This window comes from Pleurodeles waltl, chromosome 1_2 (assembly GCF_031143425.1).
Source record: "Pleurodeles waltl isolate 20211129_DDA chromosome 1_2, aPleWal1.hap1.20221129, whole genome shotgun sequence".
Lineage (NCBI taxonomy): Eukaryota > Metazoa > Chordata > Amphibia > Caudata > Salamandridae > Pleurodeles > Pleurodeles waltl.
In genome coordinates, this window is record NC_090437.1 from 1,179,511,569 (window position 1) to 1,179,539,197 (window position 27,629).

At 43.2% G+C, this 27,629-nt stretch overlaps 1 protein-coding gene across 1 annotated transcript in view; it reads left to right on the forward strand.

Annotated features, from left to right (window-relative positions):
* Positions 1-27,629, forward strand: part of CPZ (carboxypeptidase Z) — a 274,165-nt gene that overhangs the window by 221,916 nt on the left and 24,620 nt on the right. Inside the window, exons 8-9 of the mRNA XM_069203449.1 lie at positions 13,927-14,062; positions 20,053-20,192. Of these exons, the coding sequence (XP_069059550.1) occupies positions 13,927-14,062; positions 20,053-20,192 (276 nt within the window). The remainder of the gene's footprint in view (positions 1-13,926; positions 14,063-20,052; positions 20,193-27,629) is intronic.

The window sequence follows — 27,629 nt, forward strand, 5'->3', positions numbered from 1 at the left end:
GCTCTCCATTCTCCTCTGCATCTCTCCACATCCTGTCCTTGTCTTTCTGCTTTCCCATGCATCTTTTCATTTTTCCCTTGATTCTCTTTAGGTTGTCCTCTTTCTATTCACACGAGTATCTTTCCTTCTTTCCTTATGTCTCGCTAAATCTTGCTCTGGGTCCCGGTGCTACTGTACCCGCTGCACGACTGATTCCTGCCTGTGTACTTCATTGCTGCATATTAGTTATGTCCACTGAACGTAAACGTACTGAGCGTGGTGCTCAAACAAAAAGAATACAGTGTTTCAGTATTTTTTTCAACAAAAGGGGGCAGTGTTGCATTATGCTTTGCTACGTTGTTTGGGTTATTTAAATGCAGTGAAGTATATTTAAACTGCATATTTTGCGCACTTGGGCCCATATTTATACTTTTTGACGCTAAACTGCGCTAACGCAGTTTAGCGTCAAAAAGTTTTGCGCCGTCTAACGCCATTCTGAAGCGCCATGCGGGCGCCGTATTTATGGAATGGCGTTAGACGGCGCAATCAGACCGGCGCTGCCTGGTTTGCGTGGGAAAAAACCACGTAGACCAGACAGCGCCGGCGTAGGGGGAAAATGGCGTATGGGCGTCTTAAAATGGGGCAAGTCAGGTTACGTCGAAAAAATCGTCTTAACCCGACTTGCGCCATTTATTTTCGACGCCCATCCCCCATCAACATGACTCCTATCATTGTAAAGATAGGAGTCATGCCCCCTTGCCCAATGGCCATGCCCAGGGGACTTCTGTCCCCTGGGCATGGTCATTGGGCATAGTGGCATGTAGGGGGGCACAAATCAGGCCCCCCTATGCCAAAAAAAATTATTAAAAAAAAAAAAACAAATACTTACCTGAACTTACCTGAATGTCCCTGGGGTGGGTCCCTCCAGCCTTGGGTGTCCTCCTGGGGTGGGCAAGGGTGGCAGGGGGGGTCCCTGGGGGCAGGGGAGGGCACTGTGGGCTCATTTTGAGCCCACTTGTCCCTTAACGCCATGCCTGACCCAGGCGTTAAAAAGCGGCGCAAATGCGCCGTTTTTAGCCACGCCCACTCCCGGGCGTCTCTTTTGCCCGGGAGTATAAATACCACGTAAAGGCCTGGGAGTCATTTTTTAGACGGGAACGCCTCCCTTGCATATCATTAACGCAAGGAAGGGGTTCACGCTAAAAAATGACGCACATTCCGGGAACTTTGGCGCTATTCGCCTCTAACGCCATAGTATAAATATGGCGTTAGTTTGCGTTAGTTTTGCGTCGAAATTGCGTCAAAAAAAACGACGCAATTTCGGCGCAAACGGAGTATAAATATGCCCCTTGGTTGCCCTTTCTCACAGTTAATGCTTTGACATTGCTAAACAAATTGAAATACTGTCGCATTGTTATAATCAAATGAAATAAGCTCGTATCAAGACACACAATACAGACGCATCGTCTCTTACAGAGAGAGCCAATGTCCGCTGTAGCAGTGAATGTGGGAGAACCGCACTTGGAATTAGTGTTAGTGGGAGTGTTAGTATTTCCGGGTCACAGTACTACAGGAGAATCACAGGATGATTCATGATAGGGTTCAAGTCTACAAATGTCCGAAGGACTTTTCTGTCCCAACAGACGGAGACTTGGTAACAAGACAAGTGACTGTGAGGAATACTTTCCCTTTGTTTGAACATTGCTGAATGGTTATCCCTAGTATCATTTAAGTTGGCTCGTGATACTTCAAGAGTGAGAACCTGGTTACATAGAGTAATATCTACTAGAATTCTGGTTCTGGAGGTGGTAGATGTCACAATCTGGAATTGTTGGAATGTGGTTTATTAATTTGGTACAGGGAAACTTAACAAATTGCAGTGCTGTGACCTGAAGAGAGAGGTCACCCTGGAAGCCAGTGTACCATGTTAAAGAGGAAGCTGAAGGCCATTGGCCGTGAACCGTGTGAAATTGTGAACTCATAGCTGCCACTTTGTGCTTGAAACTGGAGTAGCACCACCAGGACTGCCACCGGAGATATTCAGGCCCATATTTATACTTTTTGATGCACAACTGCGCCAACGCAGTTGTGCGTCAAAAATTTTAACGCCGGCTAACGCCATTCCAAAGCGCCATGCGGGCGCCTTATTTATTGGATGACGTTAGCCGGCGCTGCGGAATGTTGTGCGTAAAAAAAAATTACTCACACCAGGCAGCTCCGGCGTAGGGGAAAATGGAGCTTGGGCGTCAAAAAATGGGGCAAGTCAGGTCTGAGGCAAAATATTGGCCTCAACCCGATTTGCGCCATTTCTTTTGACTCCCAACCCCCATTGAAATGACTCCTGTCTTAGCAAAGACAGCAGTCATGCCCCCTTGCCCAATGGCCATGCCCAGGGGACTTATGTCCCTTGGGCATGGTCATTGGGCATTGTGGCATGTAGGGGGGCACAAATCAGGCCCCCCTATGCCACAAAAAAAAAAAAAACTACTTACCTCAACTTACCTTAAGTTCCCTGGGATGGGTCCCTCCATCCTTGGGCGTCCTCCTGGGGTGGGCAACGGTGGCAGGGGGTGTCCCTGGGGGCATGGGAGGGCACCTCTGGGCTCCTTCCGAGCCCACAGGTCCCTTAACGCCTGCCCTGATCAGGCGTTAAAAAATGACGCAAAAGCGTCTGGACGTAATTTTTTAAGGCCCGCCCACTCCTGTGCGTCATTTTTGCACGGGAGTTTAAATAAGGCGCACATGCCTTAGAGTCATTTTTTAGAAGGGAACGCCTACCTTGCATATCATTAACGCAAGGTAGGTGTCCACGCTAAAAAATGACGCAAACTCCAAGATCTTTGGCGCTAGACGGGTCTAACGCTAAAGTATAAATATGGAGTTAGCTTTGCGTCAGATTTGCGTTAAAAAAAACAATGCAAATCCGGCACAAACAGAGTATAAATATGCCCCTCAGTGCTGATTGCGACAATGGAAGAGCACCTTGGAGGAGCACCTTGGAGGTCCAAGTCCCATGCTGTCCATGACAAGACTACTGCTCATCGCTGGCACCAGCAGAAGTTGACCATAACCCAGGACCGCTGAATGCTCCTGGGCCTATCATCTCAACTCCAGTGGGAGCGTTGAGACTGCACCTCAAATTGGAGAACTTTTGTTGGTGGGGGGACCTTGTTTGACTGAATGCCCTAAGGCACTGGGATGCTTTTGAGATTGAAGAGCAATTGTGAATCTTCTAAAACGTGTATTGTGTAGCGTTATGTAACCTGGATGCTACCACAAGTAAATGGGAACTAACCCCATTCTGTAGCAAAAAGAACTGGACACTGGTGCCCGTGCAGGCAGGGCTAGGTTGTAAACCTTGCGAATTGTGTTTTATTATTTACTGTGTACCGTATTTCCCTTTGTATGGAAAGAACACATTTTATAAAAGCAAGTATTTGGCTGAACACTCATTTACTGAGGCCGCTGAATGTACGTTGCGTTGGGAGCACGTGTTTGCTGTACACCTACCTCCTCCTTGAGGAGCCGTGCAGTGTTCGACTTGTAATGCCACTGAGAGTTAAGTGCGGAAGGCTTATGTGGCCCAGTTGCTCAGACCTATAGTAGGCTGGGCCACAGCACATCAGGAGTAAAAGGTCTAACCCCATGTTTGGCACTGAAACCCCTGCTTGCCCCATGACCCTCTTAAAGGTGTTTTGACAGGTCCTTGTGCCTTTGCTTGTTACTGTAATTGCCATGAGAATGGTCTACTGGCCTGGTATATCACAGTAGGAAATACAGACAAATACATTTATACGTAACTTTCTTCAATTAAGAATGCTTATAACAACACCAATAGAGCACCTTACTTCACCTTATACCTACTGCATATTCTCTGTACCTTGCATAAACACATTTTTCACTTGCAATTTCCCAGAAAAACAATCTACCACAATACAGAACAATATAATACAAACTGCAAGATTGTTCACAATGAGCTGCTCTACCAGTGGGTGAACCTTAATGGCGGAATTAAGTCCAATTTGCTGATTCAGATGATCAAGTGTAGCCATCAGCTGAGCTAAAGAGAAATGGCTTGTCATCAGAGATGGGAGCTGAGAAGAAAATGTACCTGCTCGAGGTGGAACTGAGCAGTTCTTGCAAAATTGTAGAAGGTCCCCTCTTGGAGATGACTGCATAGATTTTCCAGACTGTCCACAAATACCACTGATGGTCAGTAGACAAGTGTTAGTGAAATGCTTTGCTGTCCTGTAGGCTGGCTTGTGAGACAGCTAATGAAGAGGTATCAACACAGATAAGGAGCTTTCCACCCTTTTGTAAATTCCAAATTCCCAGCATGCCATTCAGAATCTCGGATTACCTGAAAGCAATTGACTGAATGAATGACTAAGCTTGTAAAAACACATTGCCTTGTGTCTATGTGTATCATTGTGCTTTTCAGAACGTGAAAAGGAAAGTGTGAGAAGTAGCTGGGGATTGAGTCATGTGCTAATTAATTGTGATGAGGCTAGCACACTTAATAAGTTCAGGCAGAGTGTACATTTCTACAAAACCTAGTTGAAATGCAAAGCCTAAGGAAAAAGGATGAACACCTGCTCTTATGAAGAAGATACTTGATCTTGCTGGGTAAAACGGGAAGGCTCTGTTATCCGCCAACTTGACTCCAAGGATTTGTTGATGACGCACATTTATAAATGATTGAAAGTCTCTCCCATGGAATTTCCCTCTAGTGGCTGGAGAGAGCAGATCGTCTTAGAACAGAAGGAGATGTTGCCTGCCTGGAAAAAATTCAGTTGACTGTCAGATTGCAGTGGTGGACCAAGTGTTAAACATTTTAGAACTTATATTCATGCTATAGTGCTGGAGAAATTGACATCCGAAAGCTTTAGGCCCAGATTTATGTGGGCCTAGCACCATTCCAACACCACATTAGCATCATTTTTTGATGCTAATGTGGCATTGGAAAGCCATAAATGCTGCACCATATTTACAAAATGGGGCAGTGCTTGCATTGTGCCACTTTATAACCTCTTGCCCCACATTATACCTGCGCCAGATATAATGTATGCAAGGGGGAGACCCGGCATTAGGGGGGCCAAAACAATGATGCAAAGAAATCTATGAGACTTCTTTGTGTCATTTTAATCAGCATTTGTTAACGCCTGCTAAGAACAGGTTACAAAAAGAGGCTCCCATTGTGTTCACTGGGCCTCTGGGTGCTTTGCAGGATTAGCGTCATAATTTTTTAAGATACTCCTGAAAAGCGCCGGACTAGCATAAAAAATTCGACGGCGCAAACACGGTGGCGTTAGGGGCGTGCTAAGGGGCGCAAGAAAAGCGGCGCTCCACTAGGTGAAGCGCCACTTTTCATAAATCTGCCCCTTAATCGCTGAATAATGGACTGGTAAAGGGTGCTAAAAGTATCTACATATCTAGATCTAGAGTAACTGGTTTTGGAATGCAAAATGCCTCTCACCAATGTTTGTTGCACGGAGGAAACTGGTTCATAGTTGGTAGTATAAGACAGTTTATTTTCTTTTGCAAGATTTTAATTGGCAGTTCTCTGGGCAATTGCATGAGTGGAAGTGATGTGAGGGCAGGTGTTGGTGTCAGCATTTATATTTTGCTTTTGTGTACTTGATAGAGAAGGGAAAGAAAAGGCTTAACAAATTTGACGAGAGTATTGCTTGCATTCATGGCCTTGTAAATGGATTTCAGATAATTGTTAAATTTGTCTGTGATAATATCTGGTTTGCGGTTGTGCACTGTGCTGAGTGCACAGGGGGATTTAGATATATGGTAGAATCCTTTGAAGTTTGCAGATGGAACCCTTACTAGAGTGAGGTTATATGGTATGCTACACTAATATGATCAATGCTCATTCAATCATCGGACTTGTCCAGTATGAAGGGAAGGGTCGCTTTACCTCTCCTCCTGTTTAACTTTCAATTAAAATATCACTACTGTATTCATATATGAAACAGTGTCATTGCCTAAGGTTGAGCATGGAAAAAATGTGGAATTTTACGACTGTGCTGAAGAATCATGAAAGAATAAGTATATGTGCCAAACCTAATCAAAGATATCTCCAAGAACTAGGAAAATCACCAATAGCCATCTTGGTAATGTACAATGTTATCCAAAAAAAAATGAAGATTTATGAGAAAGTGAAGTAAACCAACTTTCAGGTCACTAAGAGAAAGATTTTCCATAGCTCGACCGCAATTCACACCAGCACATGATACAATGATTTACATAGAAAGATAATAGGCACCTCTGAGGATTCCTATTAGTTATAAATTGTATATATGTCTTGGCTGTGAGATTCTAGATTATTCATTTGGAGAAATGGTTTCATGAAATCAGAAATCTAGTATATTGCTTGTTGACAGCACAATCCAATGAAAAATTAAAAGCTGAATTTACCTGCAGGTAGTAATGGCACAGAGTAGCAGACTTTTCACTAGAAAAAAATGCTCGCTAAATAGTTAAGCAGATGCAAATATTTTAAACTAATTAAACCATTCTAGTACAAAGGAGACAATTTAAATAAAAAAACTTCCATAATAACAGAAAAGATACAATTGCGTGAATGACAGATATACCTTTTTAAAGTTATTGATTAAAAAAAAAATGCACAGCAAGGCACACATTGTGGTAAACAGGATCAATGCATGGTTTTAGCCTGATCCAGATGAAGCAAGGGTGGTGTTAGCCTGTTGGGCCTCACCAGTCAAGAGATTCTTCTTAGGGATTTCAGCTTGATTAGAAATGCCTTCTTAAATCCCTCAACATCTGCCCTAGTGGAAGTACTACCTTTGGATGCAACAGTAGCTATTGAGGGCCACAGTTAAACAGGGAATCTGAGTTGGTGCCTCTAGGTTTCCCTGGGAAATGAGCACCTACGAAAGGAAATAGTAATTCATCATCAGGTTATCTGGTAATTCCTTCATTTTCATCAGGGTTCCTATTGGACATTTCACCTGCATGAAGCAGGTAACGTCTGCGAAGAAAAAAGGTGAGTTCATGTCATTCCAAGGGGTCTGGTAACAGGAGTTAAGGGTCCCATTGGAACCAACAGGGCACTCATAATGAGTCCTGTAGCCTTTTTTTGCTATGTAAGTCCAAATACTCCTGCAGTGCATTGGAGTTCGCCACCAGAAACTTGAAGCAGAACTCTGTGGACAGCAACGTCACCTGCATGGTAAACTGCCATGTATTCCTGACCTGAGGGCCTTACAACATGTGAAACAAGTACCCTGAAATGTGCTTGGCCCTGAAAATAGGCTAATCTAGCATGTGGGAAGAGGCCTAGATGAGTTCCTTGCAAAGCGAGGTCCAGAACCTATTATGTTAACAGGAAGGGATGCCCAGACTATACACCCATAGTGGGAGTGGGGTTACTCTTTCTACTCTTCCTCTCCTCCTTAAGTGACTTCCTCTGACAGTGAAAGAGTACTGCCTTGATCCCTATGGCGTGAGTGTGGAGATACATACAGGCTAAATTTAGAAAACCAGTGAGGACATTGTTAGCATTGGACTGCTGACCTCCTTAACACTGCCATTTGGCAGACTGTAGTGATGAGAGGTGGAACTGCACTTTTTTATTGTTCAAAGTGAGGAGGTACCTAGTCAGGGAATACCTTTTACTGTTTCAAAAATAAAATATAACACATTGGTTACTGTTTAATGTAAAATTGAAGGAAGCAAAGCAAAAGAATAAAATACAGGCTCTTGCTAAAAGCTAAAAATCCATAAAATTTAATGCTAGCAGATATCCGCTATTTCTCAATATAAGTCAAGGGAGGTCAGGCATGTGAAACTTGTTACTTTCTGCAAGCCCTTATCCAATGAGCAGGTGGCAGGATGTTCTCACTGAGGAAGCACAGATCATCCTTGAGAAAAAGATATAATTTATAAATACAGTACTAAGCTCATTATCCTCCTAGAATTCTGCTTCCATTTGCCAGGTTCACATGCACGGTTGTTCTTCTTGGAAATGTGCAAATGTACAGCCTTCACTTATACTCCTTTTGGGCATACATCTAAAATTGGCTAGCATATTCAAAGCTACTGGACCCTCCAAATCACTGTAAAACATCCATATTTCATTCTAAAGCATTGGTACGGTACAATACTGTAAGGCATATGAAAATATTTGCATGACACAAACAAGATACAGGTTTTCACTACTGTTTCGGGAAGTCTGATTGTAGGTCTCACACACCATTGTCACTAATGCACTGTTCCCAGTGCTGGTGTGCATTTGCACCGGCATGAGAAACATTGCATTCATAATGTTTGGATGAATTGTCTCAGTGTGCGTCCAGTGCACCCATTACAGATGTAATTGGTGGCCCATATTATTAATGTATCTTATTGAGTTATTCAAAACATCAAATGCCATAAAATAGAGCCAGATATTAAGTGGTCCCTGAGACACTCAAATGGGATTGAAAAGTGAGATAAGACTGGTTGGGGCTACTTATATGTTTTAGGAGCCATTCAAGTTCTTTCCTGTGTTTAGTACAAAACATTAAGCATAGACAAGATAGTTTTAAATCACAATTTAAATATATGAGATTTAATGCTTTTCACCAGCATGTAGTCGCACATTGAACAGAGGAAGACACCAGTTGCTAAACAAAAAAAAGTGAAAGAAAACAGACTTGACGGGGTCAGCTCTGTATTGTAAAAACTGGTCATCTCCCATCCTATGTTGTGTTCAAGGCCACAGAATTACGTTGAAAAATAAAACATCAACACAAAAAGTGATGGGTGGAAGGCTTTGCAGCTAAATACAGCAATGAACATTTTGCAAATCAGATACAAGTCTCACCCCAATTGGTCAAGCCTGCACAGGCCACACCACCTCCAAACAAGAACTAAAGCATCCAGAACCAGGTTTTGCTCTTTGAAGCCTCTCCAGTAAAGGATAGTTGAGTCCTATGGTCGAGCTTAGGTGTTGCACATATGAAGTCTCAATTAAAAAAACAAAATATGTTGACCAGAGTAACATTTAAATTAAACTCAGTTACTGGTGATTACTCTGGGAAAGAGACTGCAGCTAATTGGCATAAAGATGGTGCTTTTAATATTTAGTGGCACACTGTATTTTTATCTCATTCCCCTTGACTATTTAAGGGCTAATGCTTTGTTTCTACTGTTCATCTTTGTTTCAGCCATGTGAAGCTTACTTTTTCATAAGTTCATTGTTAACATTTTTGAAAGTATACTTTGACTGTGTCATTGTGCGAAACTGAACTGTGGAAGAGGGGTGGAGGTCAACCAACAGCTGTAGTCCATTGCAGGGTGAACAACAACAGTCACTAAATTAACCTGTGCTTAACTCTGGGTAGCTTGTCACAGAATGCAGTCAGGCTTAAGTTAAAGGCAATGTGTAAAGTGTTTATGCTGCACACAACCGTAATAAATTGAAACACAGCACAGCATTAAAAAAACACACACCAATTTAGAAAAATAGAGCAAATTCTAATAAATTATTTGACCTCAAAACAACATCCAATAAGTAGAACCAGAGTTATAATTATTTATATTTTTAACTGAAATCTAACGTCTAAAAAATTAAATTGCCAAACACCGGTATCTGGTCGCACAAATCCAGGTCAAATTTTTGAAAAATGGCCAACTGCGAAGGATCCCAGATCAGATACAAGAAGTGGATTGGGCCCAGTCAGCGCTTACCTTCGTACTTACAATACATTTTGAAGAAAATGTTCTGAGAAGGTAAAGTTCAGCAGGACAAGCCTACAGGAGGTGTCAGAGATGAAAGTGTTGTCATCGGAAAGCCACTGTACTAAGTTGCATTGAAGATTTTCACGTTCAGAAGTAGTCACTTTTTTAGAAGTTCAAAATTTCCAGCTGGATGAGGCAGGAGGCGGTAGCCAACAAGAGTTCCAGGAGTCTGGATACCTCTTTGGCGAATGACTACTGAACAGGATCCTGCCAGCAGATCTCATATTCATCCACACCTAGTTCCTCTAGTGTGTGATTGGGTGGAATTCACAAAGTCTAAATGCCAGCTACACCAAGTCATGTGACCTAGGACAGGCTGCAGGCAAAAAATGCCTAAGGGCCGGAAAATGCTAACTCTCTAAAAATGTCATTTTCATAATTGCCATTTAAAATCTGACTTTATCATTAAAGAGAATTTGTAAGTATATTTTCCAATACACCAAGTATGAAATGCGTTTCCAATCAAATGTTAGCACTTTGTTATGTTATCCTATGGGACAGATAGGCCTCACAGTAGTGAAAAACACATTTAGGAGGTTTTCGCTGCCAGGACATCTAAAACTTAATAGTGTATGTCTAACCTTTTAATTACAATGCATCCTGCCCTGTAGGCTACCTAGGGCCTACCTCAGAGAGGTGATTTATATGGCGTTCTGTTGTCAAGTTGAATTTGGAGTTAAATAAACTGCATTCAGGCTACACTGGAAGGCATAGGACATGTTTTCAGGGACTACTTAGGTTGGTGGCAGAGTAAGTGCTTCAAGTCCACTAGTCGCAATTAACTTACAGGCCCTGGGTATGTGGTTTATCACTCTACAAGGGACTTACAAGCCAATTAAAAATGCCAAACAGATGTAAACCAATTTTAACATGTTTAGGGGAGTGAGCACAGCACTCTAACACTAGTTAGCAGTTGTAAAGTGAAAAGGCCAACTGAAATGAATTTCAGTGAAAAATTGGGAAAAACAGACAAAAAGTGTGGACGAAGACCACCTAATGCTGACAATTATACAGTCTACTGTCTCTCTTTTGAGTTACTCTGCCTATGCACTTAATTCTTAAGTATGTTGCTGAAAATGTGGAATAAATGTAGGCCCTCATTATAAGAACAGCGGTAAAAACCACCTATTGCCGCGGTGGCGGCTGCCAAAAGACCGCTGCTGCGGCTACCAGCTGCCATATTATGACCACAGCCGGATTTCCGCCACAAGAATGGCAGAAATCTGGTAAGGTGGCGCTACTACCACCAGCGGCGCCATACCAGTAGACCGCCGGCAGCTGTATTATGACAAACAAAACGGCCTGGCAGTGTTCTGCTGGCGGGCACTGCTGATGGTAGCAGCGTCCCATCCCATCTTCTGCTGGAAGACCCCCTGGCTCCAGGTAAGTCGGGTCTCCGACAGGGGAGGGGGGTGGGGGTGTTGTGTGTGTGTGGGGGTGTGTGCATGTATGGATGTGTGAGTGCGTGTATGCTGTGAAATGTGAATTTGTGTCTGTATGTGTGAATGAGTATGTGTATTCATGTGTGTGTGTGTGAAGGGAGGTGTGGATGTAGGGGGGCTGGTGGGATTGGGAGAGGTGGGGGTTAGGGGGGTATCTAGAGAGGTAGGGGGGACCTCAGTCAGTGACAGGGAAAGGATTCCCTGTCACTGATATGGCCTACCGCCATGGTTTTCCTGGCATTTATGAATGCCACAAAAACCATGGCGGTGGGCGGGGTCATAATCCTGCAGGCAGCACAATGGCGGCTGCTGGGCTTGAGATGGATGTTTCAAGCCCGGCGGCTGTTACCACCGTGGCGGTGGGAGTGATACATTGGCGGGTACTTACCGCCACATAATCGCCGACCGCCGTGGTCGTAATGACCCCCTCTACGTGTAAACAAATGAAATTGAAATCATCTGGAAATCTTCCATCTCTTTAATGTCCTAATCTTCTTCTGCACTTGTTGCATGGCTTGGAAAGTCTTGCTGCTTATGTCTTGCTCGAAACATGTATTTGTGTATTTGTAAAGTGCATTCAGAGCAGAGGTATCGAAGCATTAAGCAGATGAGAAGGTTGAGGCGGAGCAGCCGCCTATAGTGCGAACAGTCAAGTCTTTAAATGCTTCTGAATTGCCAGGAGGGGTGATATCTCTCTTATTTTTGGAGGGAACAAGTTCCAGAGCCCGACAGCAGCCACTGAAAAGGCTTTGTCCCCTCATTCGGCTTTTTTACTTCTTCCTGTCAGGGCCAACCTGAGCCCAGTCAATCTTAAAGGACAGTTGGGAGTGTACCAGTTGATAGCAGATTGCAGGTATTCTGATCCTTGAGAGTGCAGGGCTTTGTGAGTCAAGGACAGTGCCTTAAAGGCAATTGATTTGTAATGGTAAGCCAGTGCATGTTTCTTTAAAACTTCTGTGATGGGGGAGGATTTAGGCAGACCAAGCACTATTCGGGCAGTAGCGTTCTGTATTAGCTGCAATTTATAAGGGGATGATTGGTTTATATTTAAATACAGGGCATTACAGTAGTCCAGTCCAGAGATTATGAGGGCCAGCACCACAATCACCCTGAGGTCTGCAGGAATGAATCACAGAACCTTCTTTAGAATTCTAATTATCCAAAAGCAGGTATTGGCAACTTTGTTTATCTGTGAATTAAAAGTCAGATTTGAGTTGCAGATAACCCCGAGGTTCCTGGCTTCGGAAATAGGAGTGGGAAGAGGTCCACAGATCTCAGGCCACCAGCTATGATTCCAAATGGAGGTTTTTGCCCGAAAGATAATGACCTGCGTTTTATCCCGATTCATCTTCATCCAGTTACTGACTGCTTTCTTGCAGGATTGAAATCTGTCTGCCGTAATCTGTATCCTGTCATGCACATTGACAATAATTTGGGTGTCATCAGAGAATGACGACACCCTCAGTGAAGAGGCTGATCCGCTCCCTCCCCGCTCAGTCCCTACCCCTCCAGCACACCAAGAATGGTGGCAATAAAAAGTCAAAGACGGGGCTCTAACTGGCCCGTTAACCGCTCTTGGGCAAGCACAACAGTACAGCACAGGCAAAAATTAAATGGTGTTTTCTAAGTTATGTGATAGAAATATTTCTCCTTTTAACAGTAGTGAGCAACGTAAAATATTTTTAAACGGTGCTAAATGGCATTAAAGCAAAAAGCATTAAAATGTAAGTAATAAAATGCGCGAGAGCGTTCTCACCTTAATCGTGGACCTTAAAGGGTTAACACAGATCGAATGTTAGTGCAGAGACCAGCTATCGAGTGTAGTTGTACTTGTAATCAGCAACATTAAAAAACATTGGTTTCTCTACTCATTTAGATTTATTTATTTCGTCCCAGGTTTGGGAAAATATTACATAGTAAATCTGGAAACGTGTTAAGGCGTTTCAGTGGATGTAGCAATATGGTCATTTGAGATATGAAAACCATGTCTGCAGATTTATAATCAAACAGTGAAGACCTACAGTGAAAACTGATTTACCACAAATATCTTCATCACCTTTTGTTCTGTTCCCTAAATGTACCCATATGGTACACAGGCCATATGTCATCCCCTGTTAGTTAATCTGGGTTATTTGTTTCAATAGCCGGTGTTCATAATCCTTTCCTGACCACTTTTAGCAACTTGTTTTCCTTCTTCTTCTTCACTTTTGACTGATGGTTAGTGGTTCGTTTATAATTCTATCCGTATGCTCTGCTTTCTCTTTCCACGCACTGGCCATTGCTTCACATTATTTTAAACGATTTATTTCAAAAAGAACAATTTCGTACTTTGGAAACAATGTTTTCTGCCAACCATCCATCACATGAATATATTTTGGCGAAACTTCTTAGGTGATGTATTTAGTCCCTTACAAACAAAAATGCATTCTCATTTTTAGGTGTAGTTATTTCCTTTATGTCTGCTTTTTATTTGCTTGTCCACTGTGATGAATCCACCGTCATCCAATTATGCGTTGTGGGGCCCTGTGATTGCTCGTACTGTTGTTATCAACAATATGTTTACCTTTTGTTTTTTAAGAATTCATCACGGGGATAGCTGATTGACTACAAAACATTTGCCTCACCTTTTTATCGTTAGATTACGTGTGTCGTTGCTATGAGTAGTATACTCAGTTTTAAAGAAAAATAAAACATGTTATTTATTACTGTTGTATTGAGTCGCAATGACATAACTTCATTTGCATTGCAGGTTTTTAAATTATTAGCTAAAACCTATGCCAATGCACACCGTGTTATGTCTTCTACCTCAACCACCAGGTGTGGTGGTAATTTTGCTGAAAAAGGCGGGATAGTTAATGGTGCTGAATGGTACAGCTTCGCTGGTGGTAAGTTATTTTAACGATTGATGCTACATAAAAATCTTCTTACAGAGGAGATGTGGGAGGATGTTCTGCATTTATGATAATTGCTCTGAATATTTACCAGTTGCCTTTAATAAACCAACTCAAACTCTTCCACATCACTGTGGGCTTAAATCTCAAAATAAGTACTAAGGGGCAAATTTAAGAGCCCTTAGCACCACCAGAGCGTTACTTTTAGTGATGCTCCGGTGGTGCTATGCCCTGTGCCATGTTTACAAGGTGGCGTTAAGCCACTTTTTGTGGATTAATGCCACCTTGTAAATACAGCCCCTTCACATGCAGCCCTTTGCGTGTAAGGGGCGTGCAATGGGTGTTGCTGTGGGTGTGCCACAGCAACACCCATTGCATTTTGACGCCACCTCAGGTTTATGAGATTTCGTAAACCTGAGGCAGTGCCAAAATCTAACACCACCCTATGGCCCTCTTCATTTTTTGTTTTTTCTATGTGTGCTGTACTCTGCAGCACGCATAGAAAGAGTAAAATTCCAGACATGATTGTTTATGTGTGGGAAGGTCTCCCTTCCTGCACATAAACAATCATTTCAAAATGACGCTTTGGCACTTCTGTGTGCGCTGCATTCTGCAGCACACACAAAAGTGCCAAATCGCCATTAGTGATTGTTTATGTGCAGGAAGGGACACCTTACAACACATAAACAATCAAACCCCTCAACGCAGACATCCTTGCACGATGGTGCAAGGATACCTGCGTTGGCGCTAGTCAGCTCCATTTAGTGCCAGCGCAGAGGACAACACTGGGGAGTGTTGTGTTCAATTAAATACGGCGCATCCCTGCATTGTGAAAATTATGGAGCACGGGCTGCTAATTTTGGTGCAGTGTTGCACTCCATCATTTTCTTTTAAATATGGGCCTAAATTCCTCCTATGCGTGCGTTGTTGAACCTGTAAATGTGCCTTTGTCTATATACATGCACGTGTAAATACTTTGTATACGCTAATTTTCACAACATATCTTTTTTCTTCACAGAGATAATTTTAGCTTCCATGGACAGATACCTACCAAAATGCACTTTTCACCTTCTTGGGCACGCATTCCTTTTCCACAAAGCACACAACTTCCCCCTTGAAGCAGATTTGCTCATATCATACTGGTGTAATGTTGCCTTTGAGCAAATCTATTTGTTATCATAAATTCACATTTGGCTAATGCATATCTATAAGGTGTATTCATACATAAAGATATTTCCATGCCTGAGTTCAACTCACATTTCAGTCAGTACCTTTCAGAATCAGGCGGAGCTACATGGGACTAGCTACATCGTGGGAAAGTGAATTAGACACTCTCCCGAAAAAGGGCACTTTATTTATTTTTACACACATGCATGGTAGATATGGTTGCCCTCATCCCTCCAAAAGCTCAGAGAAGGCAGAGGTCAAGCCACACCATGAATGAAGGCATGGTTAAAGAACAATGATGAGGGACATACCACATTTCCCTCCCTTTCCTCCATTTGAGTCACTCTCTCAAATTTAAACATGCTGCTCAAACCATTCTGCGCACTTAATCTCAATATAGTTGCAAAAAAATTAAATCTTGGGAGGGAGGAGCAAAGTCCTAATCCATGTTTCAATGTGAATAGGGAATTGTACCCAGTATCTCTTAAACTGCAACTTTTAAAGGCAATTTTGGGGCCTAATCTATCATCATACATAACTGACTAGTATTTGCTAACAGTTATTCATATACACCTTTTAAATATAATTTTATCTTGGAAAAGCCCAGAAACATCATTCTATCAAGAGCAGGATTGTTAGAAATTTGGTCTCTAGTTGGCAGATATAGGCACCCTGTCCAAGTTGGGACCACAATCCTAGTAAGGGTAAGTCAGATACACTTCCTAAATTAACCTATGCTCACTCTCTGGCAGCTTGACACAGTACAGTCAGGCTTAACTTAAGAGGCAATGTGTAAAGTATGTGTGCAACATATTTAAAATACAGTAACTTAATGTAAACACCACAAAATGACTCCATAAATATTTAGAAAAATAGAGAATATTTATCTGAATAAAACAAGACCAAAACGACCAAAATGCATCAAGTAGAAGTGGAGCTATACAATTTTAAAGATTAAGAGGGTAAGACTGCCAGGACCGCAGTTGCGGTCGGATTGCTGCGGTAGCGCCACAGTCAGACTACCTGATTACGAGTTTTAGTGTTGGCGGTCCTAATCCACCAGGGCAGCGCCTCAAGCAGCGCTGGCCTGGGGATTACGAATCCCTTCTCCGCCAGCGATTACATGGCCTTAGCACGACCATATAAAGGCTGGCGGGGACGGGGTGTAGGGCATCACAGGGGGGCCCTGTACTGCCCATGCACTCGGAATGGGCCCTCCTGGCCAGCCCAGTTGCGATGTTCAAAATGGGTGCTGGTGTACCGTATACACTACAGCATTGCCGCCAGCTCTATTATAAGCTGGAGACAATTCTGTAGGCCATTTCCCACTCGAATACTCAGTGGAAAACTCTTAATGGGGTCGGCTGGAAGGCGGCTGCACTTGCCAAAACCTGTGGACAAGCTTTTCTATCCGCCGAAGTCATAATGACCCCCTAAATGTGAAAACAGGTCCCTAGTGTCAAAAGTTTACTTGAGGTCATGAGGGACCAGTGAAAATCCAAAATCCAGGATGACCACGATGCAGAACCCAACAGAACCCAGACAGGGGCTGGTGAAACACTAACTTTGATGGAGCAGAGCGTCAACGGTGAGGGCGCACTGTATCAATATTTGTAATGCACTCAAGACACTGTGTTGTTGTCAGGCTCCAGATGGTTCAATTGGCTTATTACTGATTGCCACATTTATCCTGCTTGTATGTCCCTAGTATATTATGTATGTAGAAGGTGCACCCAGAGCCTAATTGCACTTGTGGACTGCAGCACCTAGTGTGCCTTTGACTACATTGGCAGTACACACATGGCTACGGCCCTGCGCTGCGTAGCCTAACTGCTTCAATGCGATACCTGCTGTCATCCCTATGTGGGCTTGAAGACTACAAAGCCATGCAAGTAGGCAATACTGAACTTCCCCAACCCAGGTAGGACTTGTTGACCAGCTTCTGGAAGGAAGCAGTAGCATTCCTTAATCTGAAGGGCATCATTGGAGTTGGAAATGTCCCTTTGGGTTAGAGAATGCTAAACTCCCCTTTGCACACCAAATTAGGGCAATCTGGCACTTCCCATAAGTCAAGACAAAGCATTCTGAGGATCTTGCCACCCACCAACTTGTCAATGGGATCAGCAGTCCAGGATACTGGATATGCATCAGGCTTGATGACTGAGTTGAGTCCCCAGTTGCCCACACAGAATTACCGTTCGAGGGTGCTATCCAGTTGGGCAGCCCTTGGTTCCAAGACCAGAGCGCTACACTAGGGACTACTGAAGGACAAGGACCATTCAATATCACTGATGCCTTGTGCTTTTTTCTGTTATTTCTACTTATAACTTTTAAAATTATTTTTGTAATGTTGGTGTCATTTATTTATTAGCCTTTACTACATGTATCTTGTTCGGTTTGAGATTCGTATTTCTTGGAGTATTGACTTTATTAATGTTTTGGTACTGCATAAATTCTTTGCACATTGCCCTGAGTTGAGCCTGTCTGTGCTATGCCATAGCTATGAGGGGGCTGACCGCAGGTTAACCTAGTGACTTTGAGGGTTCATCCTGAGACCAGTAATGATTATTGCTTGAGGTGGGCACATGTCCACCCCAAATAATATTCCAATTTCATACAATTAACTTGACCAAAAGTAAACACTTGGTCTAGGGTGGACGTTCCTGCAGTAATACTTTTACATTCAGGAGTGTGAACTGGAATGCTATCATGAAAGAAGAAGGATGTTGACACTGGTGGAATAGAGAACACCCACAAAGTCATAATTTTATGTGGAATTACCATTTCAATTTCATTTCCATTTACACATATGTCTCCTCTGAAAAATCGATGTCGCAAGGTACGATTCTGGTGAAAAGTATCCAAACATCCATATATATCTTGGATATGTACAGCAAGAAGATTCTTCACAGTATTTTAATCCTCGAGTAGGAAAAAGAAATAAACTTTTACATACTCAATAATTTTCTACCACACTTAGGGCCACATGTTCGAATACTTGGAATTGTGATTTCCTAGTTGCTATTTCATGCGAATCGCAATTAGGAAATCACAATTCCAAATGTAAGAAACTCTACTGAGTTTCTTTTGCGATTCCTGGTGGGTTGCAAATAGCCCTACCTCATTAATATTAATGAGGTAGGTCGCAATTTGCGACCCACAGGGAATTGCAAAAGTCACAGAAATGGTGGCCTGCTGGTGTCAGCAGACCACCATGTCTGTGACTGCTTTAAAAAAAAAAAAGCTATCAGTTTGTTTAAATACAATCCGTTTTCTTTAAAGAAACATAGGCTGCTTTTTAAAATAAAAAAATGTAATGTTTCAGTTTCATCACTGCCTGCTCTTAACAAACATTTTCTCATGCATTCACAAAGGGGAAGGGGTCCCTTGGGGACCCCTTCCCCTTTGCAAATGGGTTAGCATCAATTTGAAATTGATGCTAACTGCGATTGTTTTGCAACCACATTCATGGTCACAAAAAAATCATAAATGCCATTTAGATGCGGTATTAGGAAGGGACGTCCTGGACATGCCCCTTCCTAATACCGAATTGCAAATCCAAAACGTTTGGGCTTTGTACCTCCCGAAAAGCATTTTCCTAGTCGCAAATGGGCCTTTGCAAATAGAAAAATGCTTTGTACATATGCCCCTTAGTCCTGTGGCTTATCCACCCAGAGATCAATTTGAAGGAATAATAATAGATTAGCAGGAAAACTCATGAAAAATCAATGTTTTGGGTTTCTGTTCATCAGTTCTCTTCGATAAGTATGTAAATTCCCCAAATTCTGAAAATCAATTCAAGTCATAGGAGGAAGTCTATGCCATGTTATAAGAGATTTTGGGAATCAGCCCCCTTATTCATCATCTAATTTGGATTTGGTCGTGGATTGATTATCTAGGACATTTTGGTAGGACTTCAACCTTGAGCATGGATACATTACCTAAAGTTAAGCCCAGGGTGCCTCAGAAAGTCTGTCTTTAATAAATGTCCAAGAATATGTGATTCAGTGCAATGAGTCCAGCAATATTGCACAAGGGTCTGATTTAGAAATATGTTTTTAAGAGTAACTGATTCTTAGCATGGACTTTCGAGGAATGATTACTTATGGACATGAAGAAAACATTCCTTTTCTATGTGTAAGCATATTGCATTCCTTGAAATGTATCACAGCTATACCTGGATTAAGACACTAAAGCACACCAAAAACGCTTTGTGCCTCATGCCAACGAATTGTTACAAACATATTCACAATTATTTTGTTTGACTAGTTGGATCTTACTCCTGGTTAAGATCTGAAGTGTTCCGGAACTTCATTGTATTTTTCACAAAGCATTTCACATGAGTAATTGTGCCATATCCCATGCTGAGGTTTGATGTATTCATGAGTTAGACATGTTTATGTTGAAAAAATGTTTGATATTCATAAATTGTTTTCCCTTCATAATCCTAGTTATTGACCACAATTGCTCCACTACTGTGGACACAAACATCTCCCGGTATGAGGATGCACACATAGTGCAGGATCAGATTGCAAGAACAAGAAAACCACACACCAGTCAAGCAGTTAACAGCCACATATGAATGTAATCAAATAATGACAGGCATAATATGTTTTCAAATATTTCTAGTGTAAGCTTTTGTAGCCATATTGTTGAGTGATTTTCTCTAAACAGGCCTTAGAAACCTTTCTTTGTTGGTGCTGGGGTAGATGCAAACATGTTTTTTACTATCAGTTTAACTTTCCAATCTGTTCTGTTTTAACAACATCTTATGTTAATCACTAATGGAATTGCTTCACTATGAATCTCTGTTACAGGGATGCCAGATTTTAGTTATCTTCACACAAACTGCTTTGAACTTACAATAGAAGTGGGCTGTGAGAAGTTTCCTACTGAAGATGAACTATACACTGCCTGGCAGGACAATAAAGAGGCTCTGCTGAGTTTAATGGAAATGGTATGCAAGTTTTTATTTATATGTACTGCACCTAATCCCACAGCTCGAGTGTCAATATTTAGGGTTGGTTGGCTGCCATCGAAATAAAAGGAGGACTGCCTTTCCTCTTAATAATGTATTATCTTTCAAGTGAAATGCTTTGGACAGTAAATGCACTGTTCATTACAACAAGAGAAAGTATGTTTTCAAAAATAAGTATATCCTGTTCTTCACTCAAACAGTGTAAATATATAGGCCCTCATTCTGACCTTGGCGGTCGGCGGAGAGGCGGCGGTCGGACCGCGAACAGACCGGCGGTATTAAAAATGGCATTCTGACCGCAGCGGTCACCGCCGCGACCGACCGCCACTTCCCCACTCCGACAGCCACGGCGGTCATGACCGACGGGCTGGAGTCTGCGCACTCCGGTCCGGCGGTCGACCCAAGAACGCCAACGGTATCATGACCCTGCTTACCGCCGCGGTTTCTGGCGTTCGGGAACCGCCATGCGAACCATGGCGGTAGGCACTATCGGGGCCAGGGAATTCCTTCCCTGGCACTGATAGGGGTCTCCCCCACCCCCCACTGCCCCCCCGAGTCCTCCCCCCACACCCTCCACCCCCCTGCCACCCCCCAGAGGTGGTACGAACCCCCTCCCCACCCCCACCCCGACATGCACATACACGCACCCCGACATGCACACACCCCCAACATGCACATATACACACCCCCTACACACACACATACACAACGGGGACACATACCCGCACACATACATGCCGACATGCGCACCCGCCGAACTACACACATTGCCCATAGGCACAGCAGCACTCCCCGCCCGCATGCACGCACTCACACACCCCCTCTACACACTCACACGCACACCCCCATGCACGCACACATCACACAACACCCCCCCACCCCCTCCCCTCACGGACGATCAACTTACCTTGTGCGTTGGTCCTCCGGGAGGCGACGGGAGCCATAGGGACGTGACCGCCAACAGAAGACCGCCAACAGAAGACCGCCACACAGAAATGTGGGTCGTAATTCTGGGGGCGGTGTTCTGCTGGCGTGGCGGTGGAGGTTGACCAGTCTCCACTTTCCCGCCGACCGCCAGTGTGGCTGCTGGCGGTATTCCGGCGGAACGCTCCCAGCGGTCGGAATATGCGCAGCGGCATACCGCCGCGGTCGGCGGTCTTTACCGCGGCGGTAACTCGGCGGTCTTGCGAAAAGACCGCCAAGGTCAGAATGAGGGCCATAATGTGTTGGCAGGAGAACTACATGATTATATTGCTTTACATTTGAAAGCAGTGGCGGACAAAGATGCCCTAGGCCCAAAGGCAAGCAAAGAAAATTGACTTCCACTTCTTGTTTTGATAGTAAAAAACTGTTCTAATCAAGGTGCACTGGGCTTCGTAGACCCATGCGCCTCTGTGCTACTGCACTTTCTGTGTTTACTGTTCTGCACCCTTTCTGAAAGACAAATAATACAAACATATCAGAACCACAAAATAATACGATGACATGTGGCAGCACTTATAAAGATCAACGAACATCAAAAATCAGTTTCAACAATGCAACAATTCAGTTTTCCAATGGTTTATGCCAACGTGTTTTGCAACAAGACTGTCTGTTATTCAGCGCAAAATAGAGTGTTATTAATGCATGAAATAATTACACGGATTTCTGTCCTCTCTATTTAAATTGACTAGTGTCTGCAGTCCATTTAAACATATGATCAATCACCAGGACTAGCCTGATTATTTGGTATATATTAGAAAAATAGTATGACAACCCAAAAGCTATTGGAAGACGGGCTGATATACTGGAGAGGACAGACATTTGTATAATTACTGTAAACATGACCAAAACATATTTTTTCACGAGGAAGAGAAAAATTACTCAAGAAATACGAGTTGTCATAAATTTGGCATAAACCTTTCAACAATTGAATTAATTAAAATAAATTATTAGTCCTGCTTGAACCTATATAAGGGTTGGCCTATATAAGTCCATCCAGTTGTTGTCAATGTATGTAATAAATACTTTGGAAAGTGTTAACATTTGTAAAGTGACTGCTCTCCAGCATTTCCAATCTGTTACTCTGTTTTTATCTCACACATAGTAATAATCTCAATGGGGAAGAAACACTGAAACTCACATAAAGACCAATCAATATCGCCAGTTGCTTCCTTGGACCTAACTCACAGGCCAACTGGCTCCACACTGATCCCTGTGTACTCCGAGCTGTTTCTGCCCTGTATCGCTAACTGACCACTTTTAATTGATTTACTATTTTTGACTAAACCACTCCAGCAGCCACAACACTGGTCACTAATTACAATATTGAAGTGGCAGGAGTTTTTTTTTTTAATGAAAATCTCAAAACTACCTCCTTGGAAGTTGGAATTGTATTCAGGTCAAGCTCAGGCTTCTCAGGTCTTTGTTGAGGCCGAGGACACCAGAGTTAAGCAGGACTTCCATAGATGTGAATTTGCTTGAAAGTTGAAATGTTATGCAAGAAAATAGAAAACATGACCGATCCAGCATCTGGCACCATCTGGAGATATTGGGAATGTTAACTGTCATATATAGGGCTGAAGTGCTCTAAAATGTGTTAATAAATGTCATAGCATGAGGCCCTGAAAAGTTCTGGGCCTGTGGAACAATGATCCATTTTGCTACAGTTGTGGCTGCTATGAGGAAGGGGTGGGGCAGAGTGAAGAGCAGGGGTTGAGGGGGGCAGTCAAATAAAAAAATAAACATACCTGCCGCTCCGCGATGCACTGCACCACTCCAGCCGCCTTGTCTTTCCCCCCAACCAATCACGGCACTTCTTTCATGCTGTTACAGGCTCAAATGATGCTCAGGGAGGGAGTGGAGCATTGCACTTGGAGGAGGCTGGCCCTGCCCCACCCTATGAAGGTGGAAAAAATAAAGAGATAATAAAATTTTTATCATCCCTTTATTTTTCTGCTTTTTGTCAGTGGGGCAACACTCTTCTGCCGTAGCGGAAGGGCCACCCCTGTTTGGCCATCTCCCTTCAGTAGCAAATTACTACTTCATTGTTCCACAGTCAACTCTACATTCTCCCCTAGATATATGCTGAGAGAATTTTAAAAAGATCAGTTTGAAAGACTAAATATTTATTGGTTTATGTTAACCATGCCTAATATTTCTGCAATATGGATAGTGCCTAGTGAGTGCAGGTAGAAACAAAACTTGCAAATTCTGAATTGAATTAACCTCTTTCGTAAATAAAGTGAAGCTTGCCTCATTATAGGCATCAAGGTGCAAACCTATGCTTCCGTGACTTCTAGTAAGCCTGTATGCTCATGATACTACACGTATTTAGACAGTGATGACTAGTGATGCAGTTTATATCAGATTACAGCTCAGCAAATACAATTAAAGAAGAATATCATATTAGCAATGTAATACATTCACATACATTATTGTAAAGATGGTATTGTAACCATGTCGGGAACATTTCGTATGCATTTTATAATCTTTATTTCTGACTGTTCATGAGACTTTCTAGAGAAAAAATATTTTTCAAAATAACTCATGAATTAGGAGCTTCTGTGTAGTACAGTAAACCAGTCAACAGTGCTCCACACAACAAGACCAAATTCTGACAGAGCTGTCTCGGACGTTCCTCCTTCGAGGTCAGTAAAACGAATGCTGTCCAGATAGTTAACAACTAACTAATAAACTCCTCTTATTAAAATGTATAGGAACAATTCAATTCGTGATGTGCCCTTCATAAATAGATATTTCTAACTTCATTTCTGTGCTGCAGATGATAGCGCATATTTCAGCTCACGCCTCAGTGATAAAACTGAACTAAGTGACTTTAATTTTGTAACTTAAAATTCCAATTTTCACTATTCATATTTTGGATGTGGTTTTTTTTTAGCAACGGCAATTGTATCTACTAGGACATTTATTTTCTCATTGACAAAGAACAGACCACAACGAAAGGATTTGCCCTGATAGGACAAACTCAATTTTATATGATAAAGATTACATTTGTCAGAACCCATTGCAGTTGTATTAGGATGATAGTTTACAGATTCATTTCGTGGCGTAAGAAGATGCAATTCGGTCTTCAAGCAGGCAACATAGTACAAAAACTTGTCTCTATATTTAAACTTTTCATTTTCAACTTTCTTCAATCATACCCGTGTGCGGTGTTATTTTGTCAAGCCTTTTTGAATGTCTTCTTTGGTTTTTTCAACACCAGTTGTGCTAATGACCATTTTCACCTTGCCAAGGAGGGATATATTTTGTGATGTAAATCTTAAGCCTTCCCTGCCCGTGCTCAAAACCTAGCTGTTTTCTGTTTATTTTGTCTCTTCTAAATCCCACCGTTTTTTTCATTGTATTTTTAACATTGACTATCCATTTTAAGTAGCATTAAGGAAACATTTTAGGGACATATTTACAACCCCTAGCACCATATTAGCGTAATAATGTTTTTACGCTAAGGTGGTGATACTCAATCCCCCACCTGTGCCATATTTACAAAAGGGTGCAATACAAGCATTACACCACTTTGTAACCCTTTGTGCCACATCATACCTACTTCAGGTATAATGTATGCAAGGGGGGCCCTCTCCCACAGGGAGGCCCAAAAAATTTACAAGATTTCACTGCACCATTCTAGTGTCATTTTTTAATGTCTGCCCAGGGCAGGCGTTAAAGTGACACTAGTGCATTAGACTATGGGCCAACCTGTGTTTTGCTGGACTTGGCGCTAGTCCAGCAAAGCGCCACAATATCATCAAAAATTCTGAAGTTATTGTCCTACTGTGCGCCTTGGTGCACTGTATTGTAAATACAGCTCTACCATGGTGTCATTAGGGGGGCCGCAGGGCAATGCTAGGAAACTGGCACATTGGAGCCGATGCGGCAGTTCCTTGTGAATATGCCCCTTACTCTCCCTCTATGGCCCAGATATAAGATGGCATAGCGCCATTCTAATGACACATTAGCATCATTTTTTTATGCTAATGTGGTGTTGGATGGCCAAAGCCGCCACACCATATCTACAAAGTAGCACAATGCATGCATTGCACCACTTTGGAAATCTTTGCACTATATTATGCCTGTGCCGGGGGCATTCCCCTGTTAGGGGGGGCTTAAAAAATGTTGGAAAGAAATCTAAGAGATTTCTTTGCATCATTTTTTGGGCACTTTTAACACCTGCTCTTAGCAGGCGTTAAAAGGAGGCTCCCATTGGTTACAAAAGGCCTCTGCGTGCTTTGCAGGATTAGCCTCAAAATATTTGACACTAATCCTGCAACGCGCCGAACTAGCATTAACAATTCTGAAGCTAGTGCCCTAACTACTGCCATGGTTCACTGTATACTAAGTATGGTGCACATTTAGTGGGAGGTGTTAGGGGGCACTAAGGGGCACTACAAAAGTGGCGCTGCGCTAGGTGCAGCACCACTTTTCATAAATCTGCCCCATGACGTCCCTTTTTCTCAAACCAGCAAATGTTGGTTCAACTCTTCATCCACAACTTAACTTGCATCCATCAGTCTTTCAACAACTGACTTATTAAGATATTCACCCCCTTGCCAGTACACACAACCACACGCACCAAATTGAAAACTATAAAGTAGTGCTTGTATTAAAAAAAACTAAAAATAGACCTGTTGGTTTACTCAATGCTTGTTTTATCCCGCAGTAACAATGAAAATAGAGGAGCCTGTCTTATGTGCAAACCCTGATCTTTTCACATGCGTGTGCCCAGTATCATGAACGAAACGAGGTTGCCCTTAACCGCTTGAGTGCGGGCGTCGACCACTGGCCGACGCCCACACACCCTCCCTGGTGCGGGTCACGACCAGTGGCCGACACCAGGAAGGGCATTAATAAATCCTCGGGTGCGTCGCGCCCGAGGATTTTTTTTTTTTTTTTTTACTACCCCCGGGAGACACGGAAGCTACCGTGTCTCCCCCCGCCCGCCCCTTTGTGACGTCAGCGCGCCGCAAGGCGCGCTGACGTTGCAAAGGTGTTTTCCCCATGAAAGCAGGAAGCAGCCTTGCGGCCGCTTCCTGCTTTCATGGGGAAAACGGCCTTTTACACGTTCGGGAAGGCCTCGTAAGAAAGGGGAGAGTCTCCCCTTTCTTACGAGGCCTTCCTGAAAGTGTTTCCTGGCCCCCGGTCGCAGCTGTGCTGCGATCGGGGGCCAGAAAACACTTTCAGGTTTCCTGGCTCCCCCGATCGCAGCACAGCTGCGATCGGGGGGGCCAGGAAACATTTTGAAAAGGCCTCGTAAGAAAGGGGAGACTCTCCCCTTTCTTACGAGGCCTTCTGAAACTGTTTCTGGCCCCCGATCGCAGCTGTGTTTCAGAAGGCCTCGTAAGGAAGGGGAGAGTCTCCCCTTTCTTACGAGGCCTTCTGAAACGGTTTCCTGGCCCCCGATCGCAGCACAGCTGCGATCGGGGGCCAGGAAACCCCACTAGATACCAGGGATTTCACTTTTGGGGGGCGGCCCCCCCGGAAAACGGGCTGCCCCCCCGGCATAATTTTTTTTATTAAAAAAAAGGTAGGTGCCCCCTGGGGGGGGGGCGCAATTGCGCCCCCCCAGGGGATTTTTTTTTTTTTTCAAAAAAAAAAAAAGAAAAAAAAAAATGAAATGACAGGGGGTCGCCCGTGGGCAGGGAGACCCCCTGTGGGGGCAATTTTTTTTTTAGATGTTGTAGGGTTTCCCTGGGGGCCATTTTGGCCCCCCAGGAAACCATACAGCAACAAAAAAATATATCTATGTATATATCTATATATATATATATATATCTATGTAGATAGATATATCTAGGTACATGGATATATCTATAGATATATCTATGTAGAGATATATATATATATATATATATATATATATATATATATATATAGGTAGATCTGTATCAAAGAGATTTATAAAGCGCGCTACTCACCTGTGAGGGTCTCAAGGTGCTGCGGGGGGGGGGACAGGGGGAGGGAAAGGGGCTAGGAGGTTCATTGTTCAAAAAGCCAGGTTTTGAGGCCCTTCCTGAAAAGAAGTAGGTTTTGGGTCTTGCGAATGTGGGTTGTGAGTGCGTTCCAGGTTTTGGGTGCAATGTAGGAGAAGGATCTGCCCCCGGTGGTGGTGTGTTTGATGCGGGGGACAGAGGCGAGAGAGAGGTCAGCTGAGCGGACGTTTCGTGTGGGGGTGTGGAAGGTGACTCTCGTTGAGGTAGGCAGGGCCTGTGTTGTGGAGTGATTTGTGTGCGAGGATGAGGATCTTGAAGGTGATCCTTTTGTCAATGGGGAGCCAGTGGAGGAATTTGAGGTGTGGAGAGATGTGTTCGTGTCGGCGGAGGTCGAGGATGAGTCGTGCTGCTGAGTTCTGGATGCGTGTAGTTTGCACTTGAGTTTTAGAGTGGTGCCGGCGTAGAGGGCGTTTCCGTAATCAAGCCT